The 25978-nt window shown below is 35.4% G+C and overlaps 3 protein-coding genes across 5 annotated transcripts; 2 read left to right on the top strand and 1 right to left on the bottom strand.

Annotated features, from left to right (window-relative positions):
• Nucleotides 1-10: 10 nt before the first annotated feature.
• LOC109081217 (ELAV-like protein 1) lies at nucleotides 11-7504 on the top strand. 3 transcript variants are annotated; one of them, XM_042776722.1, is made up of 7 exons: nucleotides 29-167; nucleotides 1503-1562; nucleotides 3146-3323; nucleotides 3757-3860; nucleotides 4320-4473; nucleotides 4558-4783; nucleotides 4925-7504. In XM_042776722.1, exons 2-7 carry the CDS (start codon nucleotides 1527-1529, stop codon nucleotides 5247-5249), a joined length of 1023 nt encoding a protein of 340 aa, XP_042632656.1. In that variant the 5' UTR covers nucleotides 29-167; nucleotides 1503-1526; the 3' UTR covers nucleotides 5250-7504. The 3 variants fall into 3 exon arrangements, with proteins under 3 accessions (XP_042632650.1, XP_042632656.1, XP_042632660.1); XM_042776716.1 differs by lacking the exon at nucleotides 1503-1562 and having other exon boundaries at nucleotides 11-167; XM_042776726.1 differs by lacking the exons at nucleotides 29-167; nucleotides 1503-1562; nucleotides 3757-3860 and having other exon boundaries at nucleotides 3161-3323.
• Nucleotides 7505-7874: 370 nt separating this feature from the next.
• On the bottom strand, nucleotides 7875-14575 carry LOC109081212 (excitatory amino acid transporter 5-like). The gene is made up of 11 exons (XM_042776705.1): nucleotides 14038-14575; nucleotides 12908-12987; nucleotides 12294-12509; nucleotides 11683-11725; nucleotides 11385-11595; nucleotides 10805-10904; nucleotides 10150-10383; nucleotides 9741-9935; nucleotides 8781-8915; nucleotides 8579-8696; nucleotides 7875-8410 (listed from the first exon to the last, which is right to left on the bottom strand). The coding sequence occupies exons 1-11, from the start codon at nucleotides 14269-14271 to the stop codon at nucleotides 8258-8260; spliced, it is 1719 nt and encodes a 572-aa protein (XP_042632639.1). The 5' UTR covers nucleotides 14272-14575; the 3' UTR covers nucleotides 7875-8257.
• A 3967-nt stretch (nucleotides 14576-18542) lies between these two features.
• zgc:101744 (Receptor expression-enhancing protein 6-like) lies at nucleotides 18543-22337 on the top strand. The gene is made up of 5 exons (XM_019096215.2): nucleotides 18543-18829; nucleotides 19868-19961; nucleotides 20133-20271; nucleotides 21700-21868; nucleotides 22008-22337. The coding sequence occupies exons 1-5, from the start codon at nucleotides 18712-18714 to the stop codon at nucleotides 22040-22042; spliced, it is 555 nt and encodes a 184-aa protein (XP_018951760.1). The 5' UTR covers nucleotides 18543-18711; the 3' UTR covers nucleotides 22043-22337.
• Nucleotides 22338-25978: the final 3641 nt, after the last annotated feature.

Genomic DNA, 25978 nt, shown 5'->3' with positions numbered 1-25978 from the left:
TCTGAGTCTGAATGGCTTATGTGGGAGGGGTTAAGACTTCCGCTTCCTTTGCAGAGTTCCCTTGTGGCGTGTTTTTGTGTCACGAGAGCGCAGCGCCAAAAAGCCACGTTTTGCTAAAGCTCCGCGTGCGTTCGTTCTACTGCAGAATCGGAGAGACGGTGAAGTTGGTAAGGCGCCAGATATAGATTTAAACGTTTGAATTTGGTATATTGAACATGTTTATTAGCATTTAGTAACATTTGTAAGTTCTTTCGGTGTTCGAGGCCTGGCTTTAATTGGGTTAGGCCCCTTAGCGCAGCTTGCTCGAGTTTGAACTCCAGAGTTGCATGGGATTCACAGAGCGAGTCAGCGCGAAAATATGGGGACGGGGTGTTGGGAACGAGGCCTCGTGTTGTGTGCGATTTTATTCTTCAACCTAATTTTGAATCGATGATTCTTTACCAACATGCTGCGTAATGCCGCAGGGTTGTTGTTCTGTAGCTATGATACGAAACCGTAACAATGGCGAGGTAATCTAGATAAGCGTGACCGGAAGAGCGATGTCCTGCTGCGGGGTAACGTTAGTTGTAATTTTCACGCACACACGACTAGGCAGAATTACAATGTCTTTTCAATTTTATTCATTTTCTAACAGCCTACGAATGCCTGAATAGTGTGGTCAGTATTTATTCAAGAAGTATATTTTGATAAGGTTAATAAACTCAACCGCCCTAATGTATGTTGTATGAATGAATGAAATTAATGAAACGTGGGAAATTATACGGAACTGTGCCCTGAACAATTGTTCTTCGACCTCTATGCTATCAATTAGTTGTAACAAATTGTTGCACTTTTTTTTTTTTTTTTTTTTTTTTTTTTTTTTTTACAAGCTGTATGTCAAGGTTAAGTATTAGTGTTAATCGGCAATTTTGTGTTAAAATATGTTTTTAATCATCATCATTATTATTACTTGAGCAGGCAAAAATTGTTTCACATAATTGGGTAGATTTATATGACATGCTGATTTCTGTTTAAGAATATAATTAACAGTGAAACATTTTTTATTTTTTGGGTGAACAGCCCTTTTATGAATAGTGCAGTACAGGAAGGTTTGTTGTTAAACTCTTAAGTTAGTATTTACACTGTAGCATCTTAATTCTTGATGTTTTTTTTTTTGTTTATGAAAGCAAAAATAAAGGTGAATTTGTTTTTTATTAAATTAGATTTTTTTTGTTGTAAGTAGTGCATGTATATAATATCAACACAGAGATTTTCTGAAGGCAGGACAGACTCAAAGTGAGGTGCTAAAAATACACGCTGAAACTACCACTCTTAATAGATGATGGTTGTTATTCTTTTTTCCACAGGTTATATCAGAAGGTGGCTCATCTTATCCTTTTGGCCTTCTTTTATTTTAGTCTATTTATTTTACTCTGAACCCCCAAACCTGCCCATACCTTCCCTACCACCCCTTCTCGTCAGCGTGTATTTTTATTACCTTATTTTGTTTTTGGTGTCTTCAGAGTCGGGATCTGTGACGGCTCTTCATGGCAATCAGAAGGGGACACGTTAGATACTTAAAAGTGAGTAGAATTTGCGTCCATCAGGGACTGAATGTGGATTTTAAACCATTTATTTATCATTATACTGAATCTGTAAGCAGGAGTTAGTGGTGTTTAGTGCTTGTAGGCTGTTTTCGTCCATGTAGTGCTGTAGCCTGTGTGATAAGCAAGTAATACTTAAGGTCTAATGCTCTCATCTGAGGTAATATGTTTGTTATGAATCGAGGCAGCAATAATAATCCTTTCCATATAATTAGACAATTTTAACTAGATGCACTAGACATCTTATTAGGTGTTGCATAAAGTCAGTTGAAGGTATTTGGTCTGGCAAATGCTGCAAAGTTTAACCATGCTTATAGGGACCAGCTCATGATTGAAGTAGTTGGATAGAGAGCCTGAATTTTCTATGAGCGATTCAGACCGATGTATCAAAACTTCCAGTGTTGGGTTGTAGGAGGGTCAGTAATAATGCTTGTTTGTTTCAGCCTTGAAGGTTGACTGGCTACCTGTGTGGAATACACAATAAGACCTCTCTTCTAGCATGAATGGAACACTGTCCGATAGCAGAATAATCACGGTCACCCTAGTGACCATTTTCTTGCCTTGATAAAGTGCAATTAGACACGCAATACCCCTTTTTTTTAATGTACACTAACTTTTTTATTTTTTGTCAGTTAAATTGGTCACGTCCAGTTTCAGCTAGACTCTACTGGAGGTGGAGTTGATCATAGCCTGTAAAATAACAGCAGTCCAACTGATAGTTGTATATCTGTCTTTTTGCTCATATTGGTTTTATTTTTTTGCAATCCTAGCCTGGTATATATTCTTATCACTTAAGTTAATTTTTGTGATATATTGGACTTGCAAATTTAGGAAACAAACTGGTTAAAGGCAGATTTGGTAGGTTACATATTAGTAAGACAGAGGTAAAGTATGTATTTTGTTCCTGGTTGAAGGTATTTAATTATGGTTGGTGTGTTACTCTGCTACATCCCCCATAAACCCCCCCCCCCCCCCCCATTTTTTTCCAGATGCATGATGCTATTGTTTATTTGCGTCATGTAGAGTGGGAATGTGGAATTAATGTTATGTAAATTAATAAAATGTTTTCTGTGTAATCACTGATGCATTTGTAAGAACTACTCTCTTACAGATGCATTATTTCTACCCTAGAGAAAAATATAAAACATAATTCACAAACGTAATTTGCATTATTTAAAAAATATATATTTAATGGGACATCCCATTATTAATGGAAAAAGGCAATAATATGTAGGCTAGCTTTTAAGTATTATAATGTTAATGTAATCTTCCACAAATGAATAGTAGTGTTTTTAATTTAATTTTCTTTAATTGTATGTTTTTTTTTTTTTTTTTTGTTGACAGCTGTAGTAAGTGAAAAACTAGATTTAGGCCTAATTTTGAGTCTCTGTATGCAAAAAACAGTCAGGTATCAACAGCAAGACATGAGTAATACTATTTACAGCATTTTCCCGGGTTTTATATGAGTGCACAATGAGTTTGCATTAAATAGACCAATTAAATGTTGAATTCTGCTTTCATTGGTTATAACCCTCACAGAAGCTTGTTTTTATTATTTCCAGGAGGCCTATGACATGTCGAACGGTTACGAAGATCACATGGCCGATGAGCCTAAAGATTGCAAGACAAACCTCATCGTGAACTACTTGCCTCAGAATATGAGCCAAGATGAGCTGCGGAGTCTCTTCAGCAGCATTGGGGAGGTGGAGTCTGCTAAACTTATTCGGGACAAAGTAGCAGGCAAGTATTTATTAGCACTTGGCACACTGCTTTCAAATTAAACCAAAAAAAAAAGTGTTGAGGAAGATCTGAGAAAATATGCTTTAGGGATGCAGTATCTTTATTTGTGAGGTTTCCATATAGCTGTGATGTTGTTAAAAACGTTTTTAAAAGATTTGCGACTTCAGATGCACTTAAGTGTTTCTTTACAATTGTGTAGCCTTCATTTCAGTGCTGAGACAAAAAAACCCAAATTATTTTTAGTTTCCTTTCTCAGGCCTTTCCCACATTTGTGTAAGTCACTGTGGATTTGTTTGGTAGCATAATTTTTTTTTCCCAGAAGTTTAACATTTGATATTAGGATGTTTTTTTCCTTTGTATTTGGATGGTTTCAACTTTTTTTTTCTTTTGTTTGTTTTATTGTTTTCCTTTTTTTTTTTTTTTTTTTCTCTAGGCCACAGTTTAGGGTACGGATTTGTTAACTATCTTAACCCTAGTGATGCAGAAAGAGCAATCAGTACTCTCAATGGACTGAGACTACAGTCTAAAACTATCAAGGTAATGTGACAAAAGATGCTCTTGTGTAAAGTTAAATGTGTCATTGCTTTAGACCGCCGGTTTTGACAACAAGGCAGCGCGAATAAAGTAAAGTTGTTGAATTGCTCAAACCTAATGGAATCTTGGTTGTGGCCTTTTTATCAGGCTTTTCAAGATTTATATCTAGCAATTTCAAGAGTTTTATTTTATTGTCTGCTTTTTTACAGGTTGATTTAATGCTTTTTGAATTTTTTTCTGCTTCTATAAAATATTATTTAGTATTTGCAAGGAAATAAACATGTAAAAAAAAAAATTTCATCATATTGGGGGTGTTCCTTATTTGGAAAAAAAAGCACAGTTTAAAAACTTAGTTTGAAAAAATTGTATCTACTTTTTTTTTTCATTTAGTTTTTTAATGATCCCCCTCCAGGGGAGGTGTTTCTTCAAGATCTGATCTTTTAACTTTGTTCTTCCTGGCAGGTGTCATATGCCAGGCCAAGCTCTGATACCATAAAGGATGCCAACCTTTACATAAGTGGGCTGCCTAAAACAATGATGCAGAAGGATGTAGAAGAAATGTTTGCACGCTATGGCAGAATAATCAACTCCCGTGTCCTCGTCGATCAAGCGTCAGGTTGGTAGATATCCATAGATGTGTCTGTCACACTTGAAATGTCCTAGTATGCTTTTAAGTGCTTACAATTTATCCTTATTGCAGGACTCTCTCGTGGTGTGGCTTTCATTCGGTTTGACAAGAGAGCAGAGGCAGAGGAAGCAATTAAGGACTTGAACGGGCAGAAGCCGCCAGGAGCTGCAGAGCCAATCACTGTAAAGTTCGCTGCCAGTCCCAACCAAGTGAAAAACTCACAAATTATTCCACCTAACTACCACACACCGCCTCGCCGCTTTGGGGGGCCCGTCCACCACCAGGCCCAGAGATTCAGGTGAATGAAGTCAGATATTGCTTGCTTACCACATCATTCCTAAATGGATCTCTCACCCAAAAATGAAATTTTTTTTTTTTTAGTCATTAAAACAGTGTGTGTGAATCTGATGAACTGAAAGTTGTGATATCCTGTCCTCAGGTTCTCTCCAATGAGTGTGGACCACATGAGTGGCATGTCTGGAGTTAACATGCCTGGAAACTCCTCGTCAGGCTGGTGTATCTTCGTTTACAACCTGGGCCAGGATGCAGATGAGGGTATGCTGTGGCAGATGTTCGGGCCTTTCGGTGCCGTCACAAATGTGAAAGTGATCCGCGACTTCAACACCAACAAGTGCAAAGGATTTGGGTTTGTTTCCATGACAAACTATGAAGAGGCAGCCATGGCTATCGCTAGCCTCAACGGCTACCGACTTGGGGACAAGATTTTACAAGTGTCGTTCAAAACAAGCAAGTCGCACAAATAGAAAGTAGGGTTGCCAGGAAAATGTAGGAGAGGGATGTTGTCTGCGAAGCCAGAGAAATTGGCGCAGTTTTGAAAAAGAAAAAAAAAGATTATTTTTAGTGTAATCAAGTCTTCGCAAATGTTCATGTTTCTAAGTCTTGTTTAGACATCTCGTTTCTTTTAAGATTCAAGCTGTTGGATGCTTCAAATTCAAGTTTTTTAGGCGTTCTGGTTTATCCCAATATTTGACCAATTTCACATTTGATACAAATTTGTGTCTGATGTTAGCCTGATATTGTTGCTATGTGCCATATGTGGTCAGACACCTCATTCATCAGATGCTGGATTTAAAACTCAGATTTTTGTCTTTCTTTTGTCAGTATCTTCATCCTACATAGCTCTTCAGTATTTACGATGCCTTAATTTGATGTTGTTTTTACTCTTTGCCCTCAGTAATGTAGCACTTTTTGGTTTGGCAGGAATCTCATGATCCATCTCACAACAGTTGATTTGTTTATTAAAATCTGAGTTTTAAATGCAGCATGCTGAGTGCTTCATTGAGAAAAAGAGGTAATAGAAAAGAAAGCAGACTGTCTATAAATAGCCTGTGTTCAGTGAGGGGGAAATCTTTAACTGACTTGTTATTTTTTTTTGCAAGGGACCCTCTGAATAGACTGATAACTAAGACATGAATGGACCAAAGACATGAACTGAAGGTTTAGCTTCCCCCAGCAGAGGTGCAGGTTGCATATCACTAAGCATATTCCAAAAAGATTTGGACATCTACTAGGTACAGAGTATTTATGTAAAAAGTAATAACATTTGAGCATCAGCATCTTATGTATATGGTTTGCATTTTCTTTCGTTTTTGTTTCTCTAGGCTAAAACATACTTTAGGTTTAGGTTGGTTATTTGAAAATAGATATCCAGTACTAATACATATGCTTTTTAAGGCTGCCTTGTGATATTTTTGTGTTTTCTTTACTCTTTTGCTTTTGTGTTTCCTTTTGAACTCTTTCATTTTGTTTCACATGACATTTACAATCATTAAATTTTATTTGGTTTTGCTCAACTTTTTGTTTTGTTTCTTTATTTTCTTTAATTTATCCATTTATAGGTGCAGTATAAGTCAACGCAAGACTATTTCCATATTTATAGATGCAGTCAACTTGAGTTTTTAGTCCACAAAGACCTCATGAGGAACATTAGATAACCACATTTTAATTGCTTTTGAGTATTTTGAGGACTTTTAATATTCATATTTCAGGCATTGGACCGAATCTTAAATATACAACGTGGTTAACTGACGATGGTTAACTTAGTTTTGGCCACTGGAATGTGCAGTTTGTTTAGCTTTCCTTAGTGGTTCATATTTAACTTGTTCTAGAGGTTTTCAGCTGTAGATGAGCAGTAGTTGAAGCTAGAAACAGGACAGCAGGCTCACTCATAGTCTCACAGTTGTACAGTCATGCCCCTCAGCTTTTACTCCCCCTGAGGTCTTCCAAATAGAAGCTTGTAAACCCCACATAAATACTCCTGTAGTTAGACAAACCCATTAATTTTCCATGATGCCTCATGTAAGATTTTTGATTATTTTCAGCACAGACAGTTCTTATGCTCCCTCTGCTACAAGACTTGAGGTTGGTATTGTGTGTGTAAATATTTATATTATTGGTGACTGACATTTAATCCTAATTGTCTGTTTTTGTACAGTGACTATATTCTATCTCGTCAAGTAGTTATATGCAGCAGTTTACTATACTTGGATCAACCAGTGTCATCTGTTACTTCATGGTTCGTTAACCTATTAGCAGCTTTACAGTCAATGTTGGTTACACGTCATTGATATGAAACACTTAACCTTGGCATTCTCTTTTTTTGTGCACGTTTTGGCATATGTGCAATATTAAAAAGTGATTTCGTAATAATTAGTAGTAATTATAGTAACCTTCTCTCGGTCCATCTTTTTTGATATCCTAATGTTTCAAAGATTAAAATCTCCCAGTGTTTGAGTCAGCAGAAGTTGTGAGAAATATCAAGTAGAGTTTACTGGATGGTTGCTTGTTTTAAGCCTTAATTTATGTAGGAAATACTGGAAGGTTATTGAATGGAATTTATTTATTTAGCGTATTGTACATGGTTTTATGTGTTGATATTGATGAGTGTCTTAACTTTTTAATGAAATACTTTTTGATTCTACAGTGAACATCTGTTATGAGCTACTGTCTAACATGTAGTTGTGAAATAAAATATAGGGCATCATTGCAAATCTGGAAATCTGTGTCTTGGTATTAGTGAACTGAAATATCAATATAGGGGTAAAAATTTTAAACCATTTTCTGCACATTTTTGGTTTGTGGTTTTTGGTGATTTATTGATGATTGATGATTTGATGATTTATAGGTGTATCTTTTAATTTTAAATTATAAACCAATAACCAGTAGTTCTTGTTATTTTACAGTATGAATGATAAAACAATGTAACATTTTTTTATTAAGAAAATAAACAATTTGTAATTACAGTGTACAACGACTTTCCATCCCAGATGAATTGAACAGAGGAATTCTGAACTATGAGCATAATGAAAACTGACACCATTTCTGTTCTTAGTCATTACAAATCATATTTTGTCTTCACCATACACTGTATGATAAGGCAACTGATGATCCATATCTGGAGCCCCAGTCGACTTACTAGTTGCGTAATATTTACCGTTCGGACGTGGTTTAAATATTGTGGTATTATTATTATTGTGGTCTGTCATTAACTATTGCATTTAAGGCAATTCTAGAAGATGAACATTTAAAAAATGTTTCATATAATTTACAAAACCTCCCAAGTTTTAAGGTGTCAAAAGCACCCAAATGTCCAAGTTTTTCAAGTACACCAAAGGCGACACTTTAGGTAACAGTAACATCTGTGATGTAAAAAGACAGAATGGCACAAATGTGGAACAAAGAGGAGGAAAAGGGGGAAGGTTTTTGTGAAGTCAAGGCAACTTCTGCTCCTGCTTGGTATCGTCTGTCAAAGTTAGACTTGGCAGAGGTTATAACAGGTAGTCGGCCTCTCAATCACCTGATCGCCGACAACCTCTAAGATGTAGTCCCTGTTTGCCAGAAGTGGAACCTCAGATGTGGGAAAACTCTGCACACTTTGGTTTCCAAAAGATATCACAGTATCTCGCTGCAAGACAAAATACAGTGATTATGCAGCTGTCAAATATGGCTGGTTTGATCTTATATGGCCTATTTTGTTACTGGTAAGCAACAGGCCACTACTGCACATGATACTTGCTTATTTCCTAGTTAGGAATATAGATATGCAAATGAGCACATGGTGGATATATCTTACTCTCTCTGAGTTGCTTGAGGTTGGGCTGTCTTTCTGGAAGTCCTTTCTGCACAGATGAGCCATGATTCCTGCAGCTAATGCATCTCCAAGCACATTGATCATTGTTCGAAATCGGTCCCTGATGAAAAATGATACATGAGATTGACTTTCATTGAGTTACTTGTGGTGTGTATGCTGTAGTATATAAGTGGATTGTACTTACAGGATCCAGTCGATAGCTACAATAAGTGAGATGTCATCTGGAGGCAAACCCACAGAGGTAAGAACGATAACCATAGTAACAAGACCAGCCTGAGGGATTCCAGCTGCTCCGATACTTGCCGCTGTAGCTGTGATACTGAGAATAGATTGCCAAAGTCAACATGCAGCTTCGTCACTGTACACGACTGGTCAAAAGTTTGGAATAAAATATTTCTTTCATGTTTTTTAAAATAAGTGTTTCATGCTTACCAGGGCTGCATTTATTGGATCAAAAAGAGTAAAAACAGTAATATTGTGAAATAATACTACAATTTAAAGTTTTTTTCTTTTGTTTTTTAATATATTATAAATTGTAATTTATTCCTGTGATGCAGAGCTGAATTTTTAGCAGCAATTACTCCAGTCTTCAGTGTCCAATGATCCTTCAGAAATCATTCCAATAAACTGATTTTGTGCTCAATTATTATAATGGTTCTCATTATTATCAGTGTTGAATTTTTTTTTTTTGTGGAAACTCTTTGATGAATAGATAGTTTAAAAGAGCATTTTTTTTTTTTTTAAATTAGAACTCTTTTGTAACATCATAAATGTCTTTGTCACTTTTGATCAATTTAATGTGTCTAATGTGTGAATAAAAGTATTTATTTTTAATATATTAGAATGTTTTCTGAAGGATCATGTGACACTGAAGACTGGAGAAATGACTGCTGAAAATTCAGCTTTGCCATCACAGGAAAAAAAAACAAACCTTTTAATATATATTAAAATAGATAACATCTTTTAAATTGTAATAATTTATTTATATAATAATATTTCACAATTATTCTTACTGTTTTTTTTTAATCAAATAAATTTAGCCGTGGTTAAGCATAAGAGACTTCTTTCAAACGTAAAAGTTTTAACTATTTAAATCTTTTGAGCAGTAATGTATATTTTTCTGAATGTAACTGAAATACTTTACCTAATAGTAACTAGTTGTCCAAAGTCAAGCTCGTACTCATTGACCTGGGCAATAAAGATGGCTGCCACTGCTTCATATAGTGCTGTGCCATCCATATTGATAGTAGCACCCACAGGAAGTACAAATCGAGCGATTTTCCGATCCACGTGGCAGTTCTCCAGTAAGCACTTCATTGTAATGGGCAGAGTAGCTGAACTGGAAAGAGAAGGATTATTTAAATATACAAATAAAAGTTTTTTTGTTTTTAAATTGTATAATTGGAAATGTTAAGATTCATAATCCCTTGGAACACCACAAGAAAAACACTTCAATTATTCAATTTAATGTAATGTAATGGAACTATTCCCTTAAGATTAACATTTGTTTCTGTTGCAACGAGCTGTAAGGCTGTTCAAACCAGCTTCCTTACCTGGATGAAGTTGCCAAGGCGATAACCAGAGCCTGGAGGAGGCCACGGATATAGCTAAAGGGGTTCTTCCACGTGAACAGGAAGAAGAACAGTGGCAGCAAAATCACACCATGGACGAACAGTCCCGCCAGAACCGTCATGAAGTACATCCCCAACTTCTCGGCAAGGACCGCAGGATCATGCATGTCCAGAATCTTCCCAGCAACCAGAAATACGATTCCAAATGGGAAGTACCTGTACAAAGACACTGGAGTGTTAAAACAAAATATATTTGTAATTGGCTTATTGTAGGTGCATGCACTTGAGTTTTAAATGCATTACTGACTGACTAAATCAACTTCTCAGTTGGCCTGACTCTCTTACACCAGAACACTTTTCTGATGCCAACCTCATTTAGTAGAATGAGGAGGCTTAGAGCTCCTTTTAAACCAGTACACTGATGTATTTTAGTGTGTATTATAGAGACAGCTGGCTCTTCATTTGTTTTGGTCTTGGATTCTGCTCTGTTTGCCAATCACTTACTGCTTTCACAAGTTTGCATGACTGTCCTTGTAGTTATGTAGTATGTAATAGTGAACCTTTGTGTCATAGTTGAAATTACAAATCTCTAGTCAAATGTTGTTCATTTTGGGTGAACTGATCCACTTCTACTCACCACATAGCAGCATTGATGATCTTCATGACACATTCATTGATGCAAAGACACACATTTACTAGAGGTAAACCTCTGGATCCCATTCTACCGAGCAGAAGACCTGGGGAGTCAAAAAAAAAAAAAAAAAAAAAAAAAAACCTGGGGTCAGTAAGACGAAAGAACAAAATTTAGCTTTGCCATCACAGGAATAAATTACATTTTAAAATATATTAAATGGAAAACAGCTGTTTTAAACTGTAATAATATCTAAAAAAATAAATTTAAATCAAATTATATTTTTGATTTTACATGAATTGCACAATAAATCTTTGCTTCCCTGCTGAAAAAAAAAAATCAGCACTGATGGTCTCCATTGTATGTTATACAGTATTTTGGACGCTAGTCCCCAACATGGGATGCTGGCATATTGGTGTTCCCATTAGGCTTTTTAATTAGTTTAACCAGCTATAAACAGCTAGTTTGATTGGTGAATTCCTTGACCACAACCCCAAATCAACAGTAGCATAATCTGGTCTATATAAGCTGATCTTTTCAGCAGGGTTATAGTGTGAAATATAAAACAGTTCTCTACTATACACACCCATAGTGGCAGAGAAAATGACAATTCCTAGCACGTTCATCCCATTGCTTTTTCCTGGTACAATCTTGTAGTGGATTTCAGGAGGAGGAGTGAGTTCAAGAAACACTGGGTGACCCATCCTGGGGTTTTCATAGTCTGGCATGATGTACACAAAGTTGGCTTGTGATGATTTTTCACTGTTTTTAAAATTGGGCACAAGCTCTGTTTTATACTGAAACAAAAGAGCACAGATGGACATGGATTAGATACGAAACACTGTAGATGATTAATTCCTTTGTTCTTCATGCGTTTCTCTCACCTGCTGAAATGTGGCTTCAATCAGATTGGATGGAATCATGTTCCTGTTGGAAAAACACACAAAACCTGTCATACATAAGGCCACAGATTTGAATATAGAATATAAAGTATAGTGTGTACTGTTAAACTGTTTTCTGCTTCCAACACATGCCAAAAATTACACATTGTTTGTTTTAGAATCACTTGATTTGAGTTATGTACAAGGCTGCTAAATAACAAGGCTATCGGCCAATGCTTTATTTATAAAGTACCAATTCTATTGGCGTGTCCCTGACTACAATCCAATTAAATCTGGTCCAGAGCTTAGGAGCATCTTTCGCACTCGGGAAAAGCCGTGTCATTCACATCCACTTTGGTGGCTCTCTAAATATACCTAATTCCAATCCTTCTGTCCAGTGACAGGATAGAGCAAAAGGGAAGCTTAAGCCTTGATAAGCTTGACTACAGCTTGCAATCGGTTATGTAACTTCAAAGCGTTTCTTAGACTGATCAATAAAACTGAAATGAATTGCTTACAGTTTGTTTTTAGTCGAAGTGAAACAGGATATTCAATGAGAATTCATGCAGAGCAGATCTAGATCTTATCCAAGGAGAACTGATTGGACCAGCTACCTGATCAAATCAAGCAGGGCATCGGCAGACGTCATCACTGGCCCTCCTGGGGCTTTATGCCCCTCTTTTTCAGTGCCAGTTCCAGGATGAATAATCAGAACCAGAATAATCCCCACGATTACAGCAATGAAGGTAGTCCACAGGTAATATGTGATGGTGAGAAGGCCCAGGCGTCCACTGGCCTTGGTGTCCATAGCAGACAAGCCAGACATTAAACTGTAAGGAAAGTGTTGGCGTTTCAATTATTATTATAAATATCACATAAAATATCTCACGTATATCTACCTCCCCTATATGCAGACACTTTTCTTTTTCATTTTAATAGGGGCTGACTGGAACTCATCCGTATATTTGTTTCAAGTAACTCTCATTTAGTGTATATATATATTTATAAATTTTAGACTCTATTTTCCTTTTATAATAATCAACTATCCCACTATTAATTGAAAAAGATTTAAAACTTCAGAAAATAAGCATTTCTCATGATGTAACTTTTTTTTCTGATAAAAGATATCATCGATTTTTTTTTTTTCAGTCCATATGTTCGGACTCAGGAATGCTGACATCTTAAAGGAAATTAAAGACTAAAAAGCAGTGATATGGTGTGTAGTTACCTGGATGTGATTAGAGGAAGAATCAACATTTTTAGCATTCTCATTAGAAGTTCTCCAGGAAAAGAAAAGTAGATTTTTGCCTGAGGGAAAAGAGAAAACATCGCTTTTAGTGACATTGCTAATAAAAGATTTAAATTCATTTCAAACATTTAAACTTGACTAGAATTAATTACTTTCGATATTTACTATTTCTGTAATATTTTTGGAGAATTATATTAGTTGACTTTACTGATGCATGTTTCTCCTTAGTTGACCTTGAAAACTGTTTGGAGTTTATTTATGGGTAAACAAAAGGCAGATGTCACATCACCAAAAAGCAGGACAAAGACCTAGTTTTGAGTACATATGCCACATAGGCTGGAAAATATATGTGATATGTTGATCAGTCTTCAAGAGCAAAGGTCATCAAAAACATCTTAAAATTAAAAGTGTGTTCTAGCTTCTAAAGAAGATGTGGTTACATCCCGCAGGTTTTTTTTTTTTTTTTTTTTTTTTTTTTTTTTTTAAATCTTGTTAAAGCCCTTATATTAATTATTCTTTACAAAATGTTGTTACACTGTGTTATTTGTTTTGTAAAGTTTCATTCAGCAACTGCACTTCTGGTTATGAACTTCTGATGTACTTTACATATTTGATGTAAACAGTTCTTATGATACCCGTGAGTATATTGTGAAAAATTGGATAGAACTTTGCACACACAAGATTAATAACTGAGTTTAATATTAGACATTTGTGGCTATTTGTCCTGGTGCACTGCTTTGTACCATATATTTGCATTGTAAGTGCATTACTGTAAACTCAGCCTTTTCATTATTTAGTGATGAGTCTGAATTATTTTCTGTGCAAATCAACATGCCAATAGAGTTTGACTTGTTTTGAATCCGGAGCATTCCTTTATTCAATTACTATAATGACTTTACTTAATGTTAAGTTGCTAATGCATTCCTTTTTATAAGCCAGACACAATTTACATTTTAAATGAGCAACCTTTTAACCTGTTCTAAGCATAAAACACAAATGCATTTTTAATCCCCAAAAATCTATTAAAAATAACATCAGTCCATTGCTGATGTTAGGACTAAAAAACAGATTCTTCAATAACAAATTTAAAGCTTTATGTTCCACATTACCTGTGTTGACAAGTTCAAGCTTCTTAACGTGAATCCCACCACACAACCCGACATCACTGCTAACACTGATAAGGTGAGCAAGCCATTCCTTCTGCAGTAGTCCTTTGCCCATTCACGAAACTTTGGAGATACTGAGTTCTTGATAAGGTTCTTGAAATATTGCACCATATTTCTCACAGGAGGGGAATGGCACTGGGAAGATGCCGGCCTTGAGCTGCTCCGGTTCTCATCCATGCTAAGATCTGTGTGGGCAGGAAGTGTTGTGAGAGCCTTTCTGTGTAAACCTTTTCTAACAACAGATTAAGCAATCAAGTTTAGATCCAAACCACTGCCTTCACGACAGTGCAGTCAGAGGCGATTACAAGGAATAAGGGTATTAAAAGAACCTAGTCAGAGTCTGGAGGCCATTGACTGTGGAAAGATAAAGTGGTGAAGCACTAATCCTGGAATACGAGGCCAAGGTCAGTGTGGGGTCAGTTTCAAAACAATATGAGTTTAAAATAAATCATGCTTTATTGTAAAAAAAAAAAAAAAATCTTACATTCTTACATTGCAGGAACAATTAAATTATGACATGGCTATCTGGGGAAGAATGAGTTGGGAATATGACAGGCCAGGCTCAAATCCACAGCAGCTGAACATCTGGAACCTATGCACTAACCACTAGACCACAGCTCCAATTAGTTTTTGAGTTTAAAATTATATTAAACATAAACCAAAACATAGTTTTATGCAATCAAATCAGATGTATATAATCAGTTTTTAAAAAGAGTTAATAGTATGTAATACAGTACCTTGGTCCATCTAGCAAAACTAGAGAATCTTGGAAAAATGTATTACTGCATGAGATGACAGGTCATGTCATTTTAATAAAGCCCAAATTAAATTATTTCCTCCAAATTTATAGTTCTAAACCTAAACTAAAGTGGGCTTAATAGGAAAAAAAAAAATATATATATATATATATATATATATATATATATATATATATATATATATATATATATATATATACATACATATATAATATTAAACCACATAAGGTAAAGGAGCAGCTCAAAAGAGTGAGTTAAATGCATTAAAATACTACCAATGTGACATTTTCCTACAGCACTTCTAAAGTCACATGGAAAAAGGATGTTCTTTAGTTTTGACAGCGTTTTATGGCTGTACTACTTTTACTCTGAACACATGGGGTGGAGGCTATTCAGAGATAAAGGACATGCCCCTTATTAGTTTGAACGTCATGCCTTAATGGGATTTCTGCTGCTGCACTCTACAGGCATTTCCGACATCAGCGCGTACAGCGGGTATTGATTTAATTACCAGACAGTTTTGGAAGGTCTCCAGTCCATGAATTGAAGGTTTGTTTGGGTTCTGAAAGGCAGAAGTAACATGGTTTTTATGAATGGAAAATAAGATATGAATGATAGACTATGGAACAAGTAAATAGTAATTCCAAGTTGATTTCTTAATTTGTATCAATTTAAAAAGGCTTTATTCAAAATCACTCATGATCACTCATGACTTAACACTCATGACCTCAACACTGTGTACTACAGTGTTACGAACTATCAGCTGATCATTTTAAGTAAAAGAACAAAGGTATCCTTAGACAACATAAGACACAAGAAAAAAAAGACCCAAATGTGATACAGCTAACAATAAATAAAAATGGCAAACAGTTATATTGTTTATTCATGCATAAGTGCATGCTAAGACCCCTACAAATAAACAGAATTAATAGTTGCAAAACAGACTAGTAGACCTAATTAAAAACAAAATATTCTAGTTTTTAGAATTTTTATTTTAAAAAAATTTTTAACTGATTTTTGAAATTTTATTTATATTATTGTTGAGCTTTTATGCCGTATATAAACAAAACAAAACAAAACAAAACAAAAGCACACACATTATACTAAAACAAGATATACAAAAACTGTGATGCATTATTTGTGTTCCTGAAAGTTTTAAGTGAATAAATAGCAAATACCCTCCCCCGCCAGCTACAATAAGTAGGCCTAAATCTTTGTATTCAAATAAATTTCAGTATTCATTTTATAGCGTATAGATTATTTTACGGTGTACATACATGCAAAAATCATTGACTTCTCAATAGGAAGCTGACTCACCCACTACATGTGGATTTAAAGTAGACTTTTTAGACAATTTTTAGAGAGGCTGGAATTTCTCCAATGGAATGAAGACCATCACAGGTGACGACAGCGGTGTCTCAGGTGTGATCAAACACTAATCCATTTACTAGGAGCAGATATATTCACTGACTGCATCATCAGCCTAAATAACCACGGCGACTGCTTTGACGTCACACCATTTTAACCTGCGTAAAGCACAGGAATGGAGACACTGAAAAATCATTAGTAGGTACTAGTCAAAAAACTCTATATGCTTTACAGGCAATTATGTATACATTTGCTCTCTCTAAATCTATTCAGTATAAGATGTACAGAGATTAAACATACAGTAATGAGGCACAGATTCACACAGTGCGGCCAACGGTGGTGCTAATGATCAGTTAAAAAGTCTTCCGCAATTCTGTGAAAAGAGGATTAAGTCCTCTGGACAATTAGCACATCCTCTGCAGGCACAACATGGCATTGTTATCCATTGTAATTTGGTCTGATGACTTTTAAGAGTTAGGGTATGCCTGTCCCATTTAGTGACACTGCTGGCATTATGAGCAGTCAGGAGATGTGCAGACACGTGATAGTCTCATTTGAATCAGACACCCAACTAATAAAGATCAGCTAAATTCAGGTGTGTGTGTGTGTGTACCAGAGGTGTTTTAATACTGGTCGGAGTATTAAATGGATTAACGCTGGCCTGACCACAACAAAAAGTGCAACAGCTTAAAAAATAAAATAAAATAAAAATAACAGTAAAAAACAGAATCAGTATATCCTGTGTATGGAAATTTTTTAATAAGAATAGTTAGAGGACAGAAAAACAGAAAATCAAGCCTGAATATGTGTATGACTAAATTATGTACATTAAATCACAATAAATCTGTTAAATTCTTCATGCATGTCTCTCTATTTTACAGAACAATGGTGCTAGTTAGTCAGCTGTATAAATGGCTTAAGAGATTAATATCTGGATTTCATATTACTACATCTTAATTCAACACAAAAGCTTTCAGTTTTTTTGAAAATATTTATTTTTATTTAGTGAATTGTTTTAGTATATTTATATTGGTTATATAATCTTATTGGCAGATTAAAGCTGTTTTCTGCATATTGTGGATATCTATCCTTGACTTATGAACATGAGTCACTTTGCAATAAAATAGATCTAGAATATAGAATTCCAAATTACAGAATTGTGTTTTTTTAGTATCCAATCTTTAAAAAAGACAAAACAAATGCTGGGTGACTCATATTCTTAATAAAGACTTACAGTATAGCCTATTACAAAGATGTTTAGTTAGGTTTTGATGTTTGAGCACATCTACTATAATGATGTCAGGCAAATGAAAACATTTTCCGAATTACATCTAGGCTCTTGTGGCAATTATTAATGGCTGTTACATTTTATTGTTATTTAATGGGAAATCAATTGTGAAACCTCTCATGTGTGCCATATTACCTGATGTCCTGTCTTCACTGAACTAATTTTATAAATGAACGTGTAGACGTCCAATCAAAACAGTAATGCAACACCTAAAAGAGCAAACATTGTTAACATAATAATTTTAACATAAACACTGTTAAAATGAGACCAACACAGACAGCTGTTGCAATAGGGACATTGTCAACCAAGAGGAGAGCGCCACACCCTGGCAAACTGTAAAATTGTAGAATAGATGTGTTTGGAACAAATAAACAACCAAACCAAGTGCATACATTTTTAAAACTGAAGATTACTGGCATATGAAGATTATATATATATATATATATATATATATATAGACATTATGTAGGATGGTTTAATTTTATATAGCCCAATAACTGTTAATAGGCTAAAGATAACAACCTATCAGAGCAATATGGGTTCCCTTTGAATTTCCTTTATGATGGTGGTTTTGAATTTATGAGTAAAATCAATATAATATTGCATACAAACAAAACTCAAACGTGAATTTTGAAACAGATGTGTCTGTTTTTTTATTTGTTTGTTTCTAAAGGAGACGACAACTGACAACACAAGGACAAGTTATGCTGTTGTTGTCTGAAGGAACCCATAGCGAAATAGTTTTTTGGATTCGACTTAAACATTCGAAATTTAATTTAGAAATGTTAATTTATCGTCATTCAGCTCATAGGCCTACAGCCAGTGCTGCAGTTAACGGGGTAAACGGCGAGGAAATAGTAGGAGCGCACGTTTTGTTCTTCTGAAAAGAGCATACTTTCATTACAGGCTCTCCAACAAAGCTATCATTCTCTCAGTCAAAAGCACAACTCCCTACTCAGCATTTCAGCAGAATCATAATCACCTGTGAGGGGGTGGAATCATGTGTTTGTATTACATTCTATTGGTCGCCGTGGATTTTGTGCGCAGCCGCGCAGTGCCCGTCTGTTATGAGCCAGAGCTGTGCTGCGAGGGGACAAACTTTATGAAAGTACAGTGTTAGTTTTCCTGGCTTGGAAAACTGTTTACAATTCTGGTCTTGGTCACTATATTCTGCTATAGCTACTATAAACGAGGAAGGACAAAATGTTAAATACTGTTACTGAACGCTACGAAGCGTTTTTTAAACAGAAGAATGCGGTAACGGATTTTCTGGCGGTTTTAGAGGAAAAAACTGGAGTTAAAAAACAGTACATTGCAACAGGTACGTGAATGGTTTTAATCTTTGGTTTGGAAACAACTTGATGATTTAGTCCGGAATATAAGGCGTAGCCTACATTATAAATTTAAGCTGTGTCGGCAATCAGCTGTCAGAAGTTTAAATGTCTTTCTTTGTAACATTACCATCGAATATTGATTTTCGTAAGAAAAGTATGAGTTTATTATTTTAACACGTGACTTAAGTTACTGTCACCCATATGTAAAGGCTTGGTGAATTTTGCAAATGAGTGCAAAGTGCTCTGGGAGTCATACTGATTAGACCAGAAGAGTCATTTTCCCGAAGCGGTTCTTTTAAAGTGCTGGTTCTGAACAAATAAACGATTTGGGACATATTGTCGTTTTATTAAGATTTTAGATTACATTTTTATTAAGAGACAGTTCGCGGTTCATTGAGTCGATAAACTGATGACTATACTTAAGCTGATTCAGTTCGCTTCGTTCAAAAGTTCAGACAGGATTGGGAATCGGTTCATCCGATTCATCAAATAGCTTCGAATGAAAAAGGAGTCATTTACGAATCAAACATTTGGCTTCTCTGCTTTGCGTGTGTGTGACAAGAACAGATGCCGTACGAACAGTACCCCCACCCCACCCCCGAGGGCTATCTGTCATATCCTTGTTGCATTTACATCTGTTTATCTGTTATTGCTCTTTGTTTTAAGATAAAACACATGCTAGTTTGAGAAGCATCAAACAAATGAAGTGCCAGTTTTCGGTGCAGTTGTTCAACTGCATTGACTGGTTACTTGAAATGTATTATGTGTAGTGTCTTCTACCAGTAATGGCTCCCAAGAGTTATTTTTAAACGTAGTATGTCCTCAAGTGTCTATTTAGAATTGCAGTGGCTAGACTTTGACAACTTACCTTATGTTCACATATAAACAAATAGGCAGCCTTTGTTTGTGCTTCTCCCATCCTGTTAGGTGTCAACACTGACACCAAACACAATGTCATCAGTGCTCCCAAATGCCCTTCTTCATTTGAATAATGGCAGTGATCACGTGTCTTGTTTGTTCTGCAGGTGCAGTGTCTATTGTGGCACTCTATCTGTTATTTGGATTCGGCGCCTCCCTCCTCTGCAACTTGATTGGTTTCGCATACCCAGCGTATGCCTCGTAAGTTTGTGGGACATTTCAAATTTCACAAATGTCTAGTATGCATATTGGTGCAGATGCTAGACCCGGAGAACCCCACATATGTGTTTGCACCGCATTTAGGAAGCACAATAATGAGAGCAACCCACACTGACTGCCCTGTTTCCACATGTCATTCTGTTCCTCGTGCAGCATCAAAGCCATTGAGAGTAACATTAAAGAAGATGACACCAAATGGCTAACCTACTGGGTGGTTTATGGACTCTTCAGTGTGGCTGAATTTTTCTCTGATATCTTCCTCTTCTGGTTTCCCTTTTACTATGCTGGGAAGGTAAGGAGTTTTGGTATTAGATTTCATTTATGCTTGAGTGTATTTGCATGAATTTTAGAGATCTGTTTTGAAAACCATTCCATGTTAGCTTGCTGTAGGAAGACTGTAAATGTATTGGTATCTAGGTCATGCTGAGAGGTTTGCATAGTGTATATTTAGTATGCCTGACTAACTGCCAACTAGACCAACAGCCTCATTTCAATTTTGATCCTTGATCTAAATTTGACTGAGTGCTTTATAGACAATTTATACAAATGAACTAGCAGCTAAGTTGAGCTGAGATCTCAAATAATATGCATGCGTTTTTTCCAATTTCAGTTTCCTAATTAAAAATCTTTCTTAATTAGATGCTTACTATGGCAGGATAAGTCCATTAAATTTGGAGAGTTTGATGTGGATGTGCTTAGAATAGATGTTAAAGCATGTATTGTTTAGCTTGACATGAGGTAGGTGAATTGTATGTCAAGGCCAAGCGATTGTTCGAGCACAAAAACAGTAAATAGTTTACAGGGGCAGGATTCACAAAAATCTTCTTAAGAAAGAGATTAAGACATTTCTTGGTTAAATTCCAAGATGCTTGCATGAACAGTGTTAAGAATGATGCCAAGTGTACTTCCTGAAAATTTCTTAAGAAGTTATCATATTTTCCTTAGAACACCTTAAGAATTTCTAAGAAAAATAACCCTAGGCTTTGCCGTTATCTGATTATATCATTGTATTTTGATCTTTGGTGACATATCAGAGAACTTGTGCATATCCCTACTACTTGTAAGCGTTATAGTGTTATGTTGTAATGCTTGCTTATAACAATTCATATGAAATAACTCAGTAAATTTATAAAATATCTTCTCTTTATTTATTTTAAGACAAGTTTTTAGAATGAATGTACAATGATTTTTAAGGAGATTCTTTTCAAGAATTGGGATTTTCTTAAATTTTTGTCTTTCTACTTAAGTAGTACTTTCGGGAAAACAAATTATTATTTGTCTTATGCTCACCAAGGGTGTAGTATTAATTTATTTTATTAAAATTGCACTTATTAAAACAGTAATATTTCTATTGTAATATATTTTAAAAAATAATTTATTCCTTTGGCAGCGCTGAATTTCCATCTGCCATTTGCTCCAGTCTTCAGCATCACATCATCCTGATTTGGTGCTCAAGTAACATTTCTTATTATTATAAATGTTGAAATCAGTCCTGCTGCTTAAAAGTTTTTTTGGAAACTGTGATACATTTTTTCAAGTTTGTTTCTTGAATAGAAAGTCCAAATAGAAAATAGAAAAGAACAGCATTTATTTGAAATAGAAATCTTTTGTCTTTACTGTTGATTATTTTAATGTGAATTGATCAAAATGAATTATGCCATGCACAACATTGTATTTTTGAATACAGTGGCAGCAAATGTGAAGCTGACATGTATTTCAGTGCCTGTTTCTGCTGTGGTGCATGGCTCCAGTCTCATGGAATGGCTCTCAGATGATATACACACGTGTGGTGAGACCTTTCTTCCTCAAACATGAAGCAGCATTCGACAACGTTGTCACTGACTTGAGTGGAAAGGCCAAGAGTGCAGCCGAGAGTATGGCAAAGGAAGGTAAGCCATAGCGTCCTGTCATCAGAAATCCATCATCAGTGGTTGTGTCTTATGTAATACTTGACCTATTCATCTGGTTTTGCATCTATGTTTGCATGATCCAACTCAAGGTCTGTTTTCCTTTGCCTTTTTCCAACAGGCTTCACATTGCTGAACAGTGATAAGAATAAATGATTCGCAGATGGAGATATGAAGAATCATTTAACCAGGAGCCATGTTTACATTTGCCTTTTTATTTTTTGACTATCATATTAAGTCAATAATCCCACCAAATTATTCTTAACTGCATCTGAGCCAGGCAGCAAAGTCAGTCATTTCTCAAATGGTCCACAAATGATACTATTTAATTTAATTTCAATTTGACAGTTTTGTGTTCATCCTATATTTTAGAACTTTGAGCAATGAAAGAAATGTTGAAGTCACTGTCTTTTATTAAATAAAACGGGGAAGATCTATGCTTAAATATTAATCATGTGTTTAATTTGTATTAAGTTTATTTTTTTTTTTTTGCCAAATTACTTTGAACTTAAGTCATTTCTCTTAAAAGTTAAATAGGCTTATCTTTATAATGTTGTCTTTTTTAATGTATTTTTTTGACCTTGACCAACATATATTTTTGGATATATGATGGTGAATTTGCTGGTTCTGGAGCACACATAGATAATAACTAAGGGTGAGAAATTCATGCATCAATGTGGTTGTCCATCTATCATATCTCCCTTTCTCTAATGTGCTTTTAGGTTTGAACAGATCGCTGATCCTGAGCTACAAGTATTTCAATTTGTGGCCTTGAACTTTTGAAGTTGTACCCTGTAGTATCAGTTTTGTGTTGGAGTCTTTGGTGGCCCACTTTTGGCTCCAGTGATCTAAGTAGTTGAGTGTACGTTACGTCTCGCCCTGCCTGCTGCACTGCCTGGGCCTGAGGGCTCACCTTGTCTGTGTTCCATTTGCCTCAGATGTCAGAGCTTGAAATTACATTATACCCAGGATAACCGAGTTCCAGTACACAAGTCGGAAAACCAAGATGGACGCATCCATAGTTAGCAGTACCAGTCAATAAAAGCACATAAAAAGTGCAGACATTGAGAAATAATTGATTTGAGACACAAAGTGCAACTAAATGTTACTACTTTTTCACTTACTGTTGATGCACTGAGCAGCCGCTTTGGATTCTTAAAGGGAACATCGGATTAAATTTCCACTTTTTTTAAAGCCTTTTTTTTTTAATTTAGATTATAAGTTTGGTTTTTGTTGTGTCTGCCAGTTCAGAAAAGCCGAAAAGAAAACATGAAGCCAGTTTGTTATTGGCTGTCTGAGTCATGCACCAAAACGGGTTGCTGTGAATAGAGCTGTCATTTTTACATGACCACTGAGGAATTTTAACCTAAGTATGTAACAGACATTTCATGGAGACCCTAAAGAATCATACCAACTTGTGGAAAATGTGCATCTGATGTCCCATTTAAGATGAGGTTCCTCTGAGTTTCTGAGTCAGAGATCTGACTTAAGGGGGCATTAAATATGCGTAAAAATGAAGTAAAGTGCAGACTGAGGGTACGACTCGAAGGAGATGTCATGAAAAATTGAGACTGTTAACTATAGGGGTCAGGGGCTGACTTTGTCTGAGTAGTTGGTTCATTGTTATATTGTGGGTTTATGTTAAAAAATGAGACCCAAAAAATGGACTCCATGATTGGAAATACAGTATATTTGCAGTGGACACTGCACAGTGTAGTCTATTTTAAACTGTTGTCCAAAACACAATGTTTTAGTTTATGGAGAGTTACAGTAAGAATATGAGTGAGCATAGAGTTAACACCATAGGCACACTTTAAGCTTTTTTTTATATATCCAGTTTTAGCCTTGCTATGAATAACTCTGTATTACCAGTGTAATATTAAACAGTTAGGGTATCAAAGCACTACAAGGGTATTAGAAAAAAGTATTATATTTCCCTTTGGCTGTTAAGCTGATATGAAACAAAACTGTTATGTTAATCATTTTTTTCCATAGTAGACAGAAATATGAAGCCATTTTACACCCTTTCAGTATGCTGAACTTGAGAAGAATAATTATACCTCCTCAAGCTATAAGTTTCTGTAAAAGAAAACAGGCCATTGCTTCATGAGTCATTCTTTATAACAGGAAACATCGGAAGCAGTAATCAATACATAATGTGTATACTTTTGCTCTTTTTACTGTACCTGTCTCATGGCTCACACTGAGCAAAAGGCTGCATTGTCAAAGTTGTAAATGATTAATATCAATAAGAATGTACTTTGTGGCATTTGTGAAGCCTTAATTATCTATAACCTTGAAATAGTTAAATAACTTATTAAACCTCTTTAAAACAAACCACTAACAAACTTTGGCGCTGATATATGTAAAAGCATGGGTAATTTTAATGATTATTTTGGTCATTTGATATGTTCTAATTGACAAAACAACTTTGAGTCCGTGCACGCTTCACCTTTAAATTCAACACAATAAACATTTGCAGTGCTTGAAATACTATTTTCATACTGCTCATACTACTGTACAATAGAAAGCCATTCAGAATACTTATGCTGTGGATAACATGAACATTTTAAATATACATGTGATAACCCAACGACATAGATTCAATATTTTGCTTTAGCTGACTAGCTGGGATATTACATCATGCTGTACAATGTGTCTGGTTTCAAACTTTTGTTTCAGTATCCTTTTTTATAGTCTATTACAGTACTATTTCAAGACAAAGGATGCAAATACATGAAGACTCTTTCCTTACAGCATTAATGAAAACAAGAGATGTAGATTTACTATCTATCTATCTATCTATCTATCTACTATCGTTCTATCGTTCTATCTATCTATCATCTATCTATCTATCTATCTATCTATCTATCTATCTATCTATCTATCTATCTATCTATCTATCTATCTATCTATCTATCTATCTATCTATCTATACACACACACACACACACACACACACAATGAAATTTGACATATTTAATGGAAATAATATAGGCTTTCTGAAAAAAAAAGTACCAAACGTGCTTTGCCCTTTCAAAAGCTGTAATATTTAAAATACTAATATGTACTAAATACTAAACAGCTTTGTACCTTTTGTCTTAAAGTGCATGCATTTGGATATTCATATGCAAGAGCACACTGTGCAAATACAGGGGTCAAGTATCTGCCATAACAGAGTGTGTACAGTCTTTAATTGGGTGATGACACTGAGTATATGCAATATTTGTTCAAGGAAGGCAACAGTTGTAGTGCAAGTGGGAGTTTGAGTGTACCACTGGGACTCCGAGCAAGAAGTAAACAAGGGTGTGAAGCTCTGACTGATTGTTTAATCATGGTAAAAGCTGAGCTGTAGTGGAACAGCATTCTCAAGTTACTTTTTTATTGTAAGAAGACTTTGTAAATGCTAGTGGAGACTGCATTCTCTGTGCAGCTGTTACAGCAGGAAGTAACCCGTATTATAAATCATGATAAAAATGTTGGAGCTTTTTTTTTTTTTTTTTTAAGAGCAGGATCAACAGTGGTTGTCTTTAAACATTTTGAGATAATAGCCCAGGCAAGGGATAATCGAAAGGGATGTCAGAATGTTCCATGACACCTTGAAATATGAGTATTAATGATAATGTTTACCTAGTGTTACCTTTGTTCAGTTTCTGAATATAATATCTATCCGTTTTTGACAATGTAGTACTGATTCTTATAGGAGGAGGGAGACAAACCGTGCTGTGGACTTAATGTGACATCTGAAGTAATCTGTCAACAGTTAATCAGAATCTTTCATTAGTTAATCACATTGTACTACATTTGAAGGGAGTAGCTTCCATGCATAAAACTATCTTTGCCCATTGTAGAATATCTTAAATGTATGAATATCTCCCAGAAATAAACAAATCACTAACTTAAATCATCTGCTTTAAAGCCTAAACAAATTTTCTGTGTTGTTGTTGCTTAGTTTTTGGCGTGGCTTTACACCATTTAATTTATTTTTATTTGCAAGGGAAAGAAATAAAAGCATGGGAGAGTACTGAATATACAGGCATTATTGTGGGCTGACTAATATCCATGTGCTCCTCCTGCTTCCTGCAAGCTATT

Source organism: Cyprinus carpio, chromosome A2 (assembly GCF_018340385.1).
Source record: "Cyprinus carpio isolate SPL01 chromosome A2, ASM1834038v1, whole genome shotgun sequence".
NCBI lineage: Eukaryota > Metazoa > Chordata > Actinopteri > Cypriniformes > Cyprinidae > Cyprinus > Cyprinus carpio.
The sequence above is the reverse complement of the archived record's forward strand: the minus strand, read 5'-3'. Positions and strand labels throughout refer to the sequence as shown.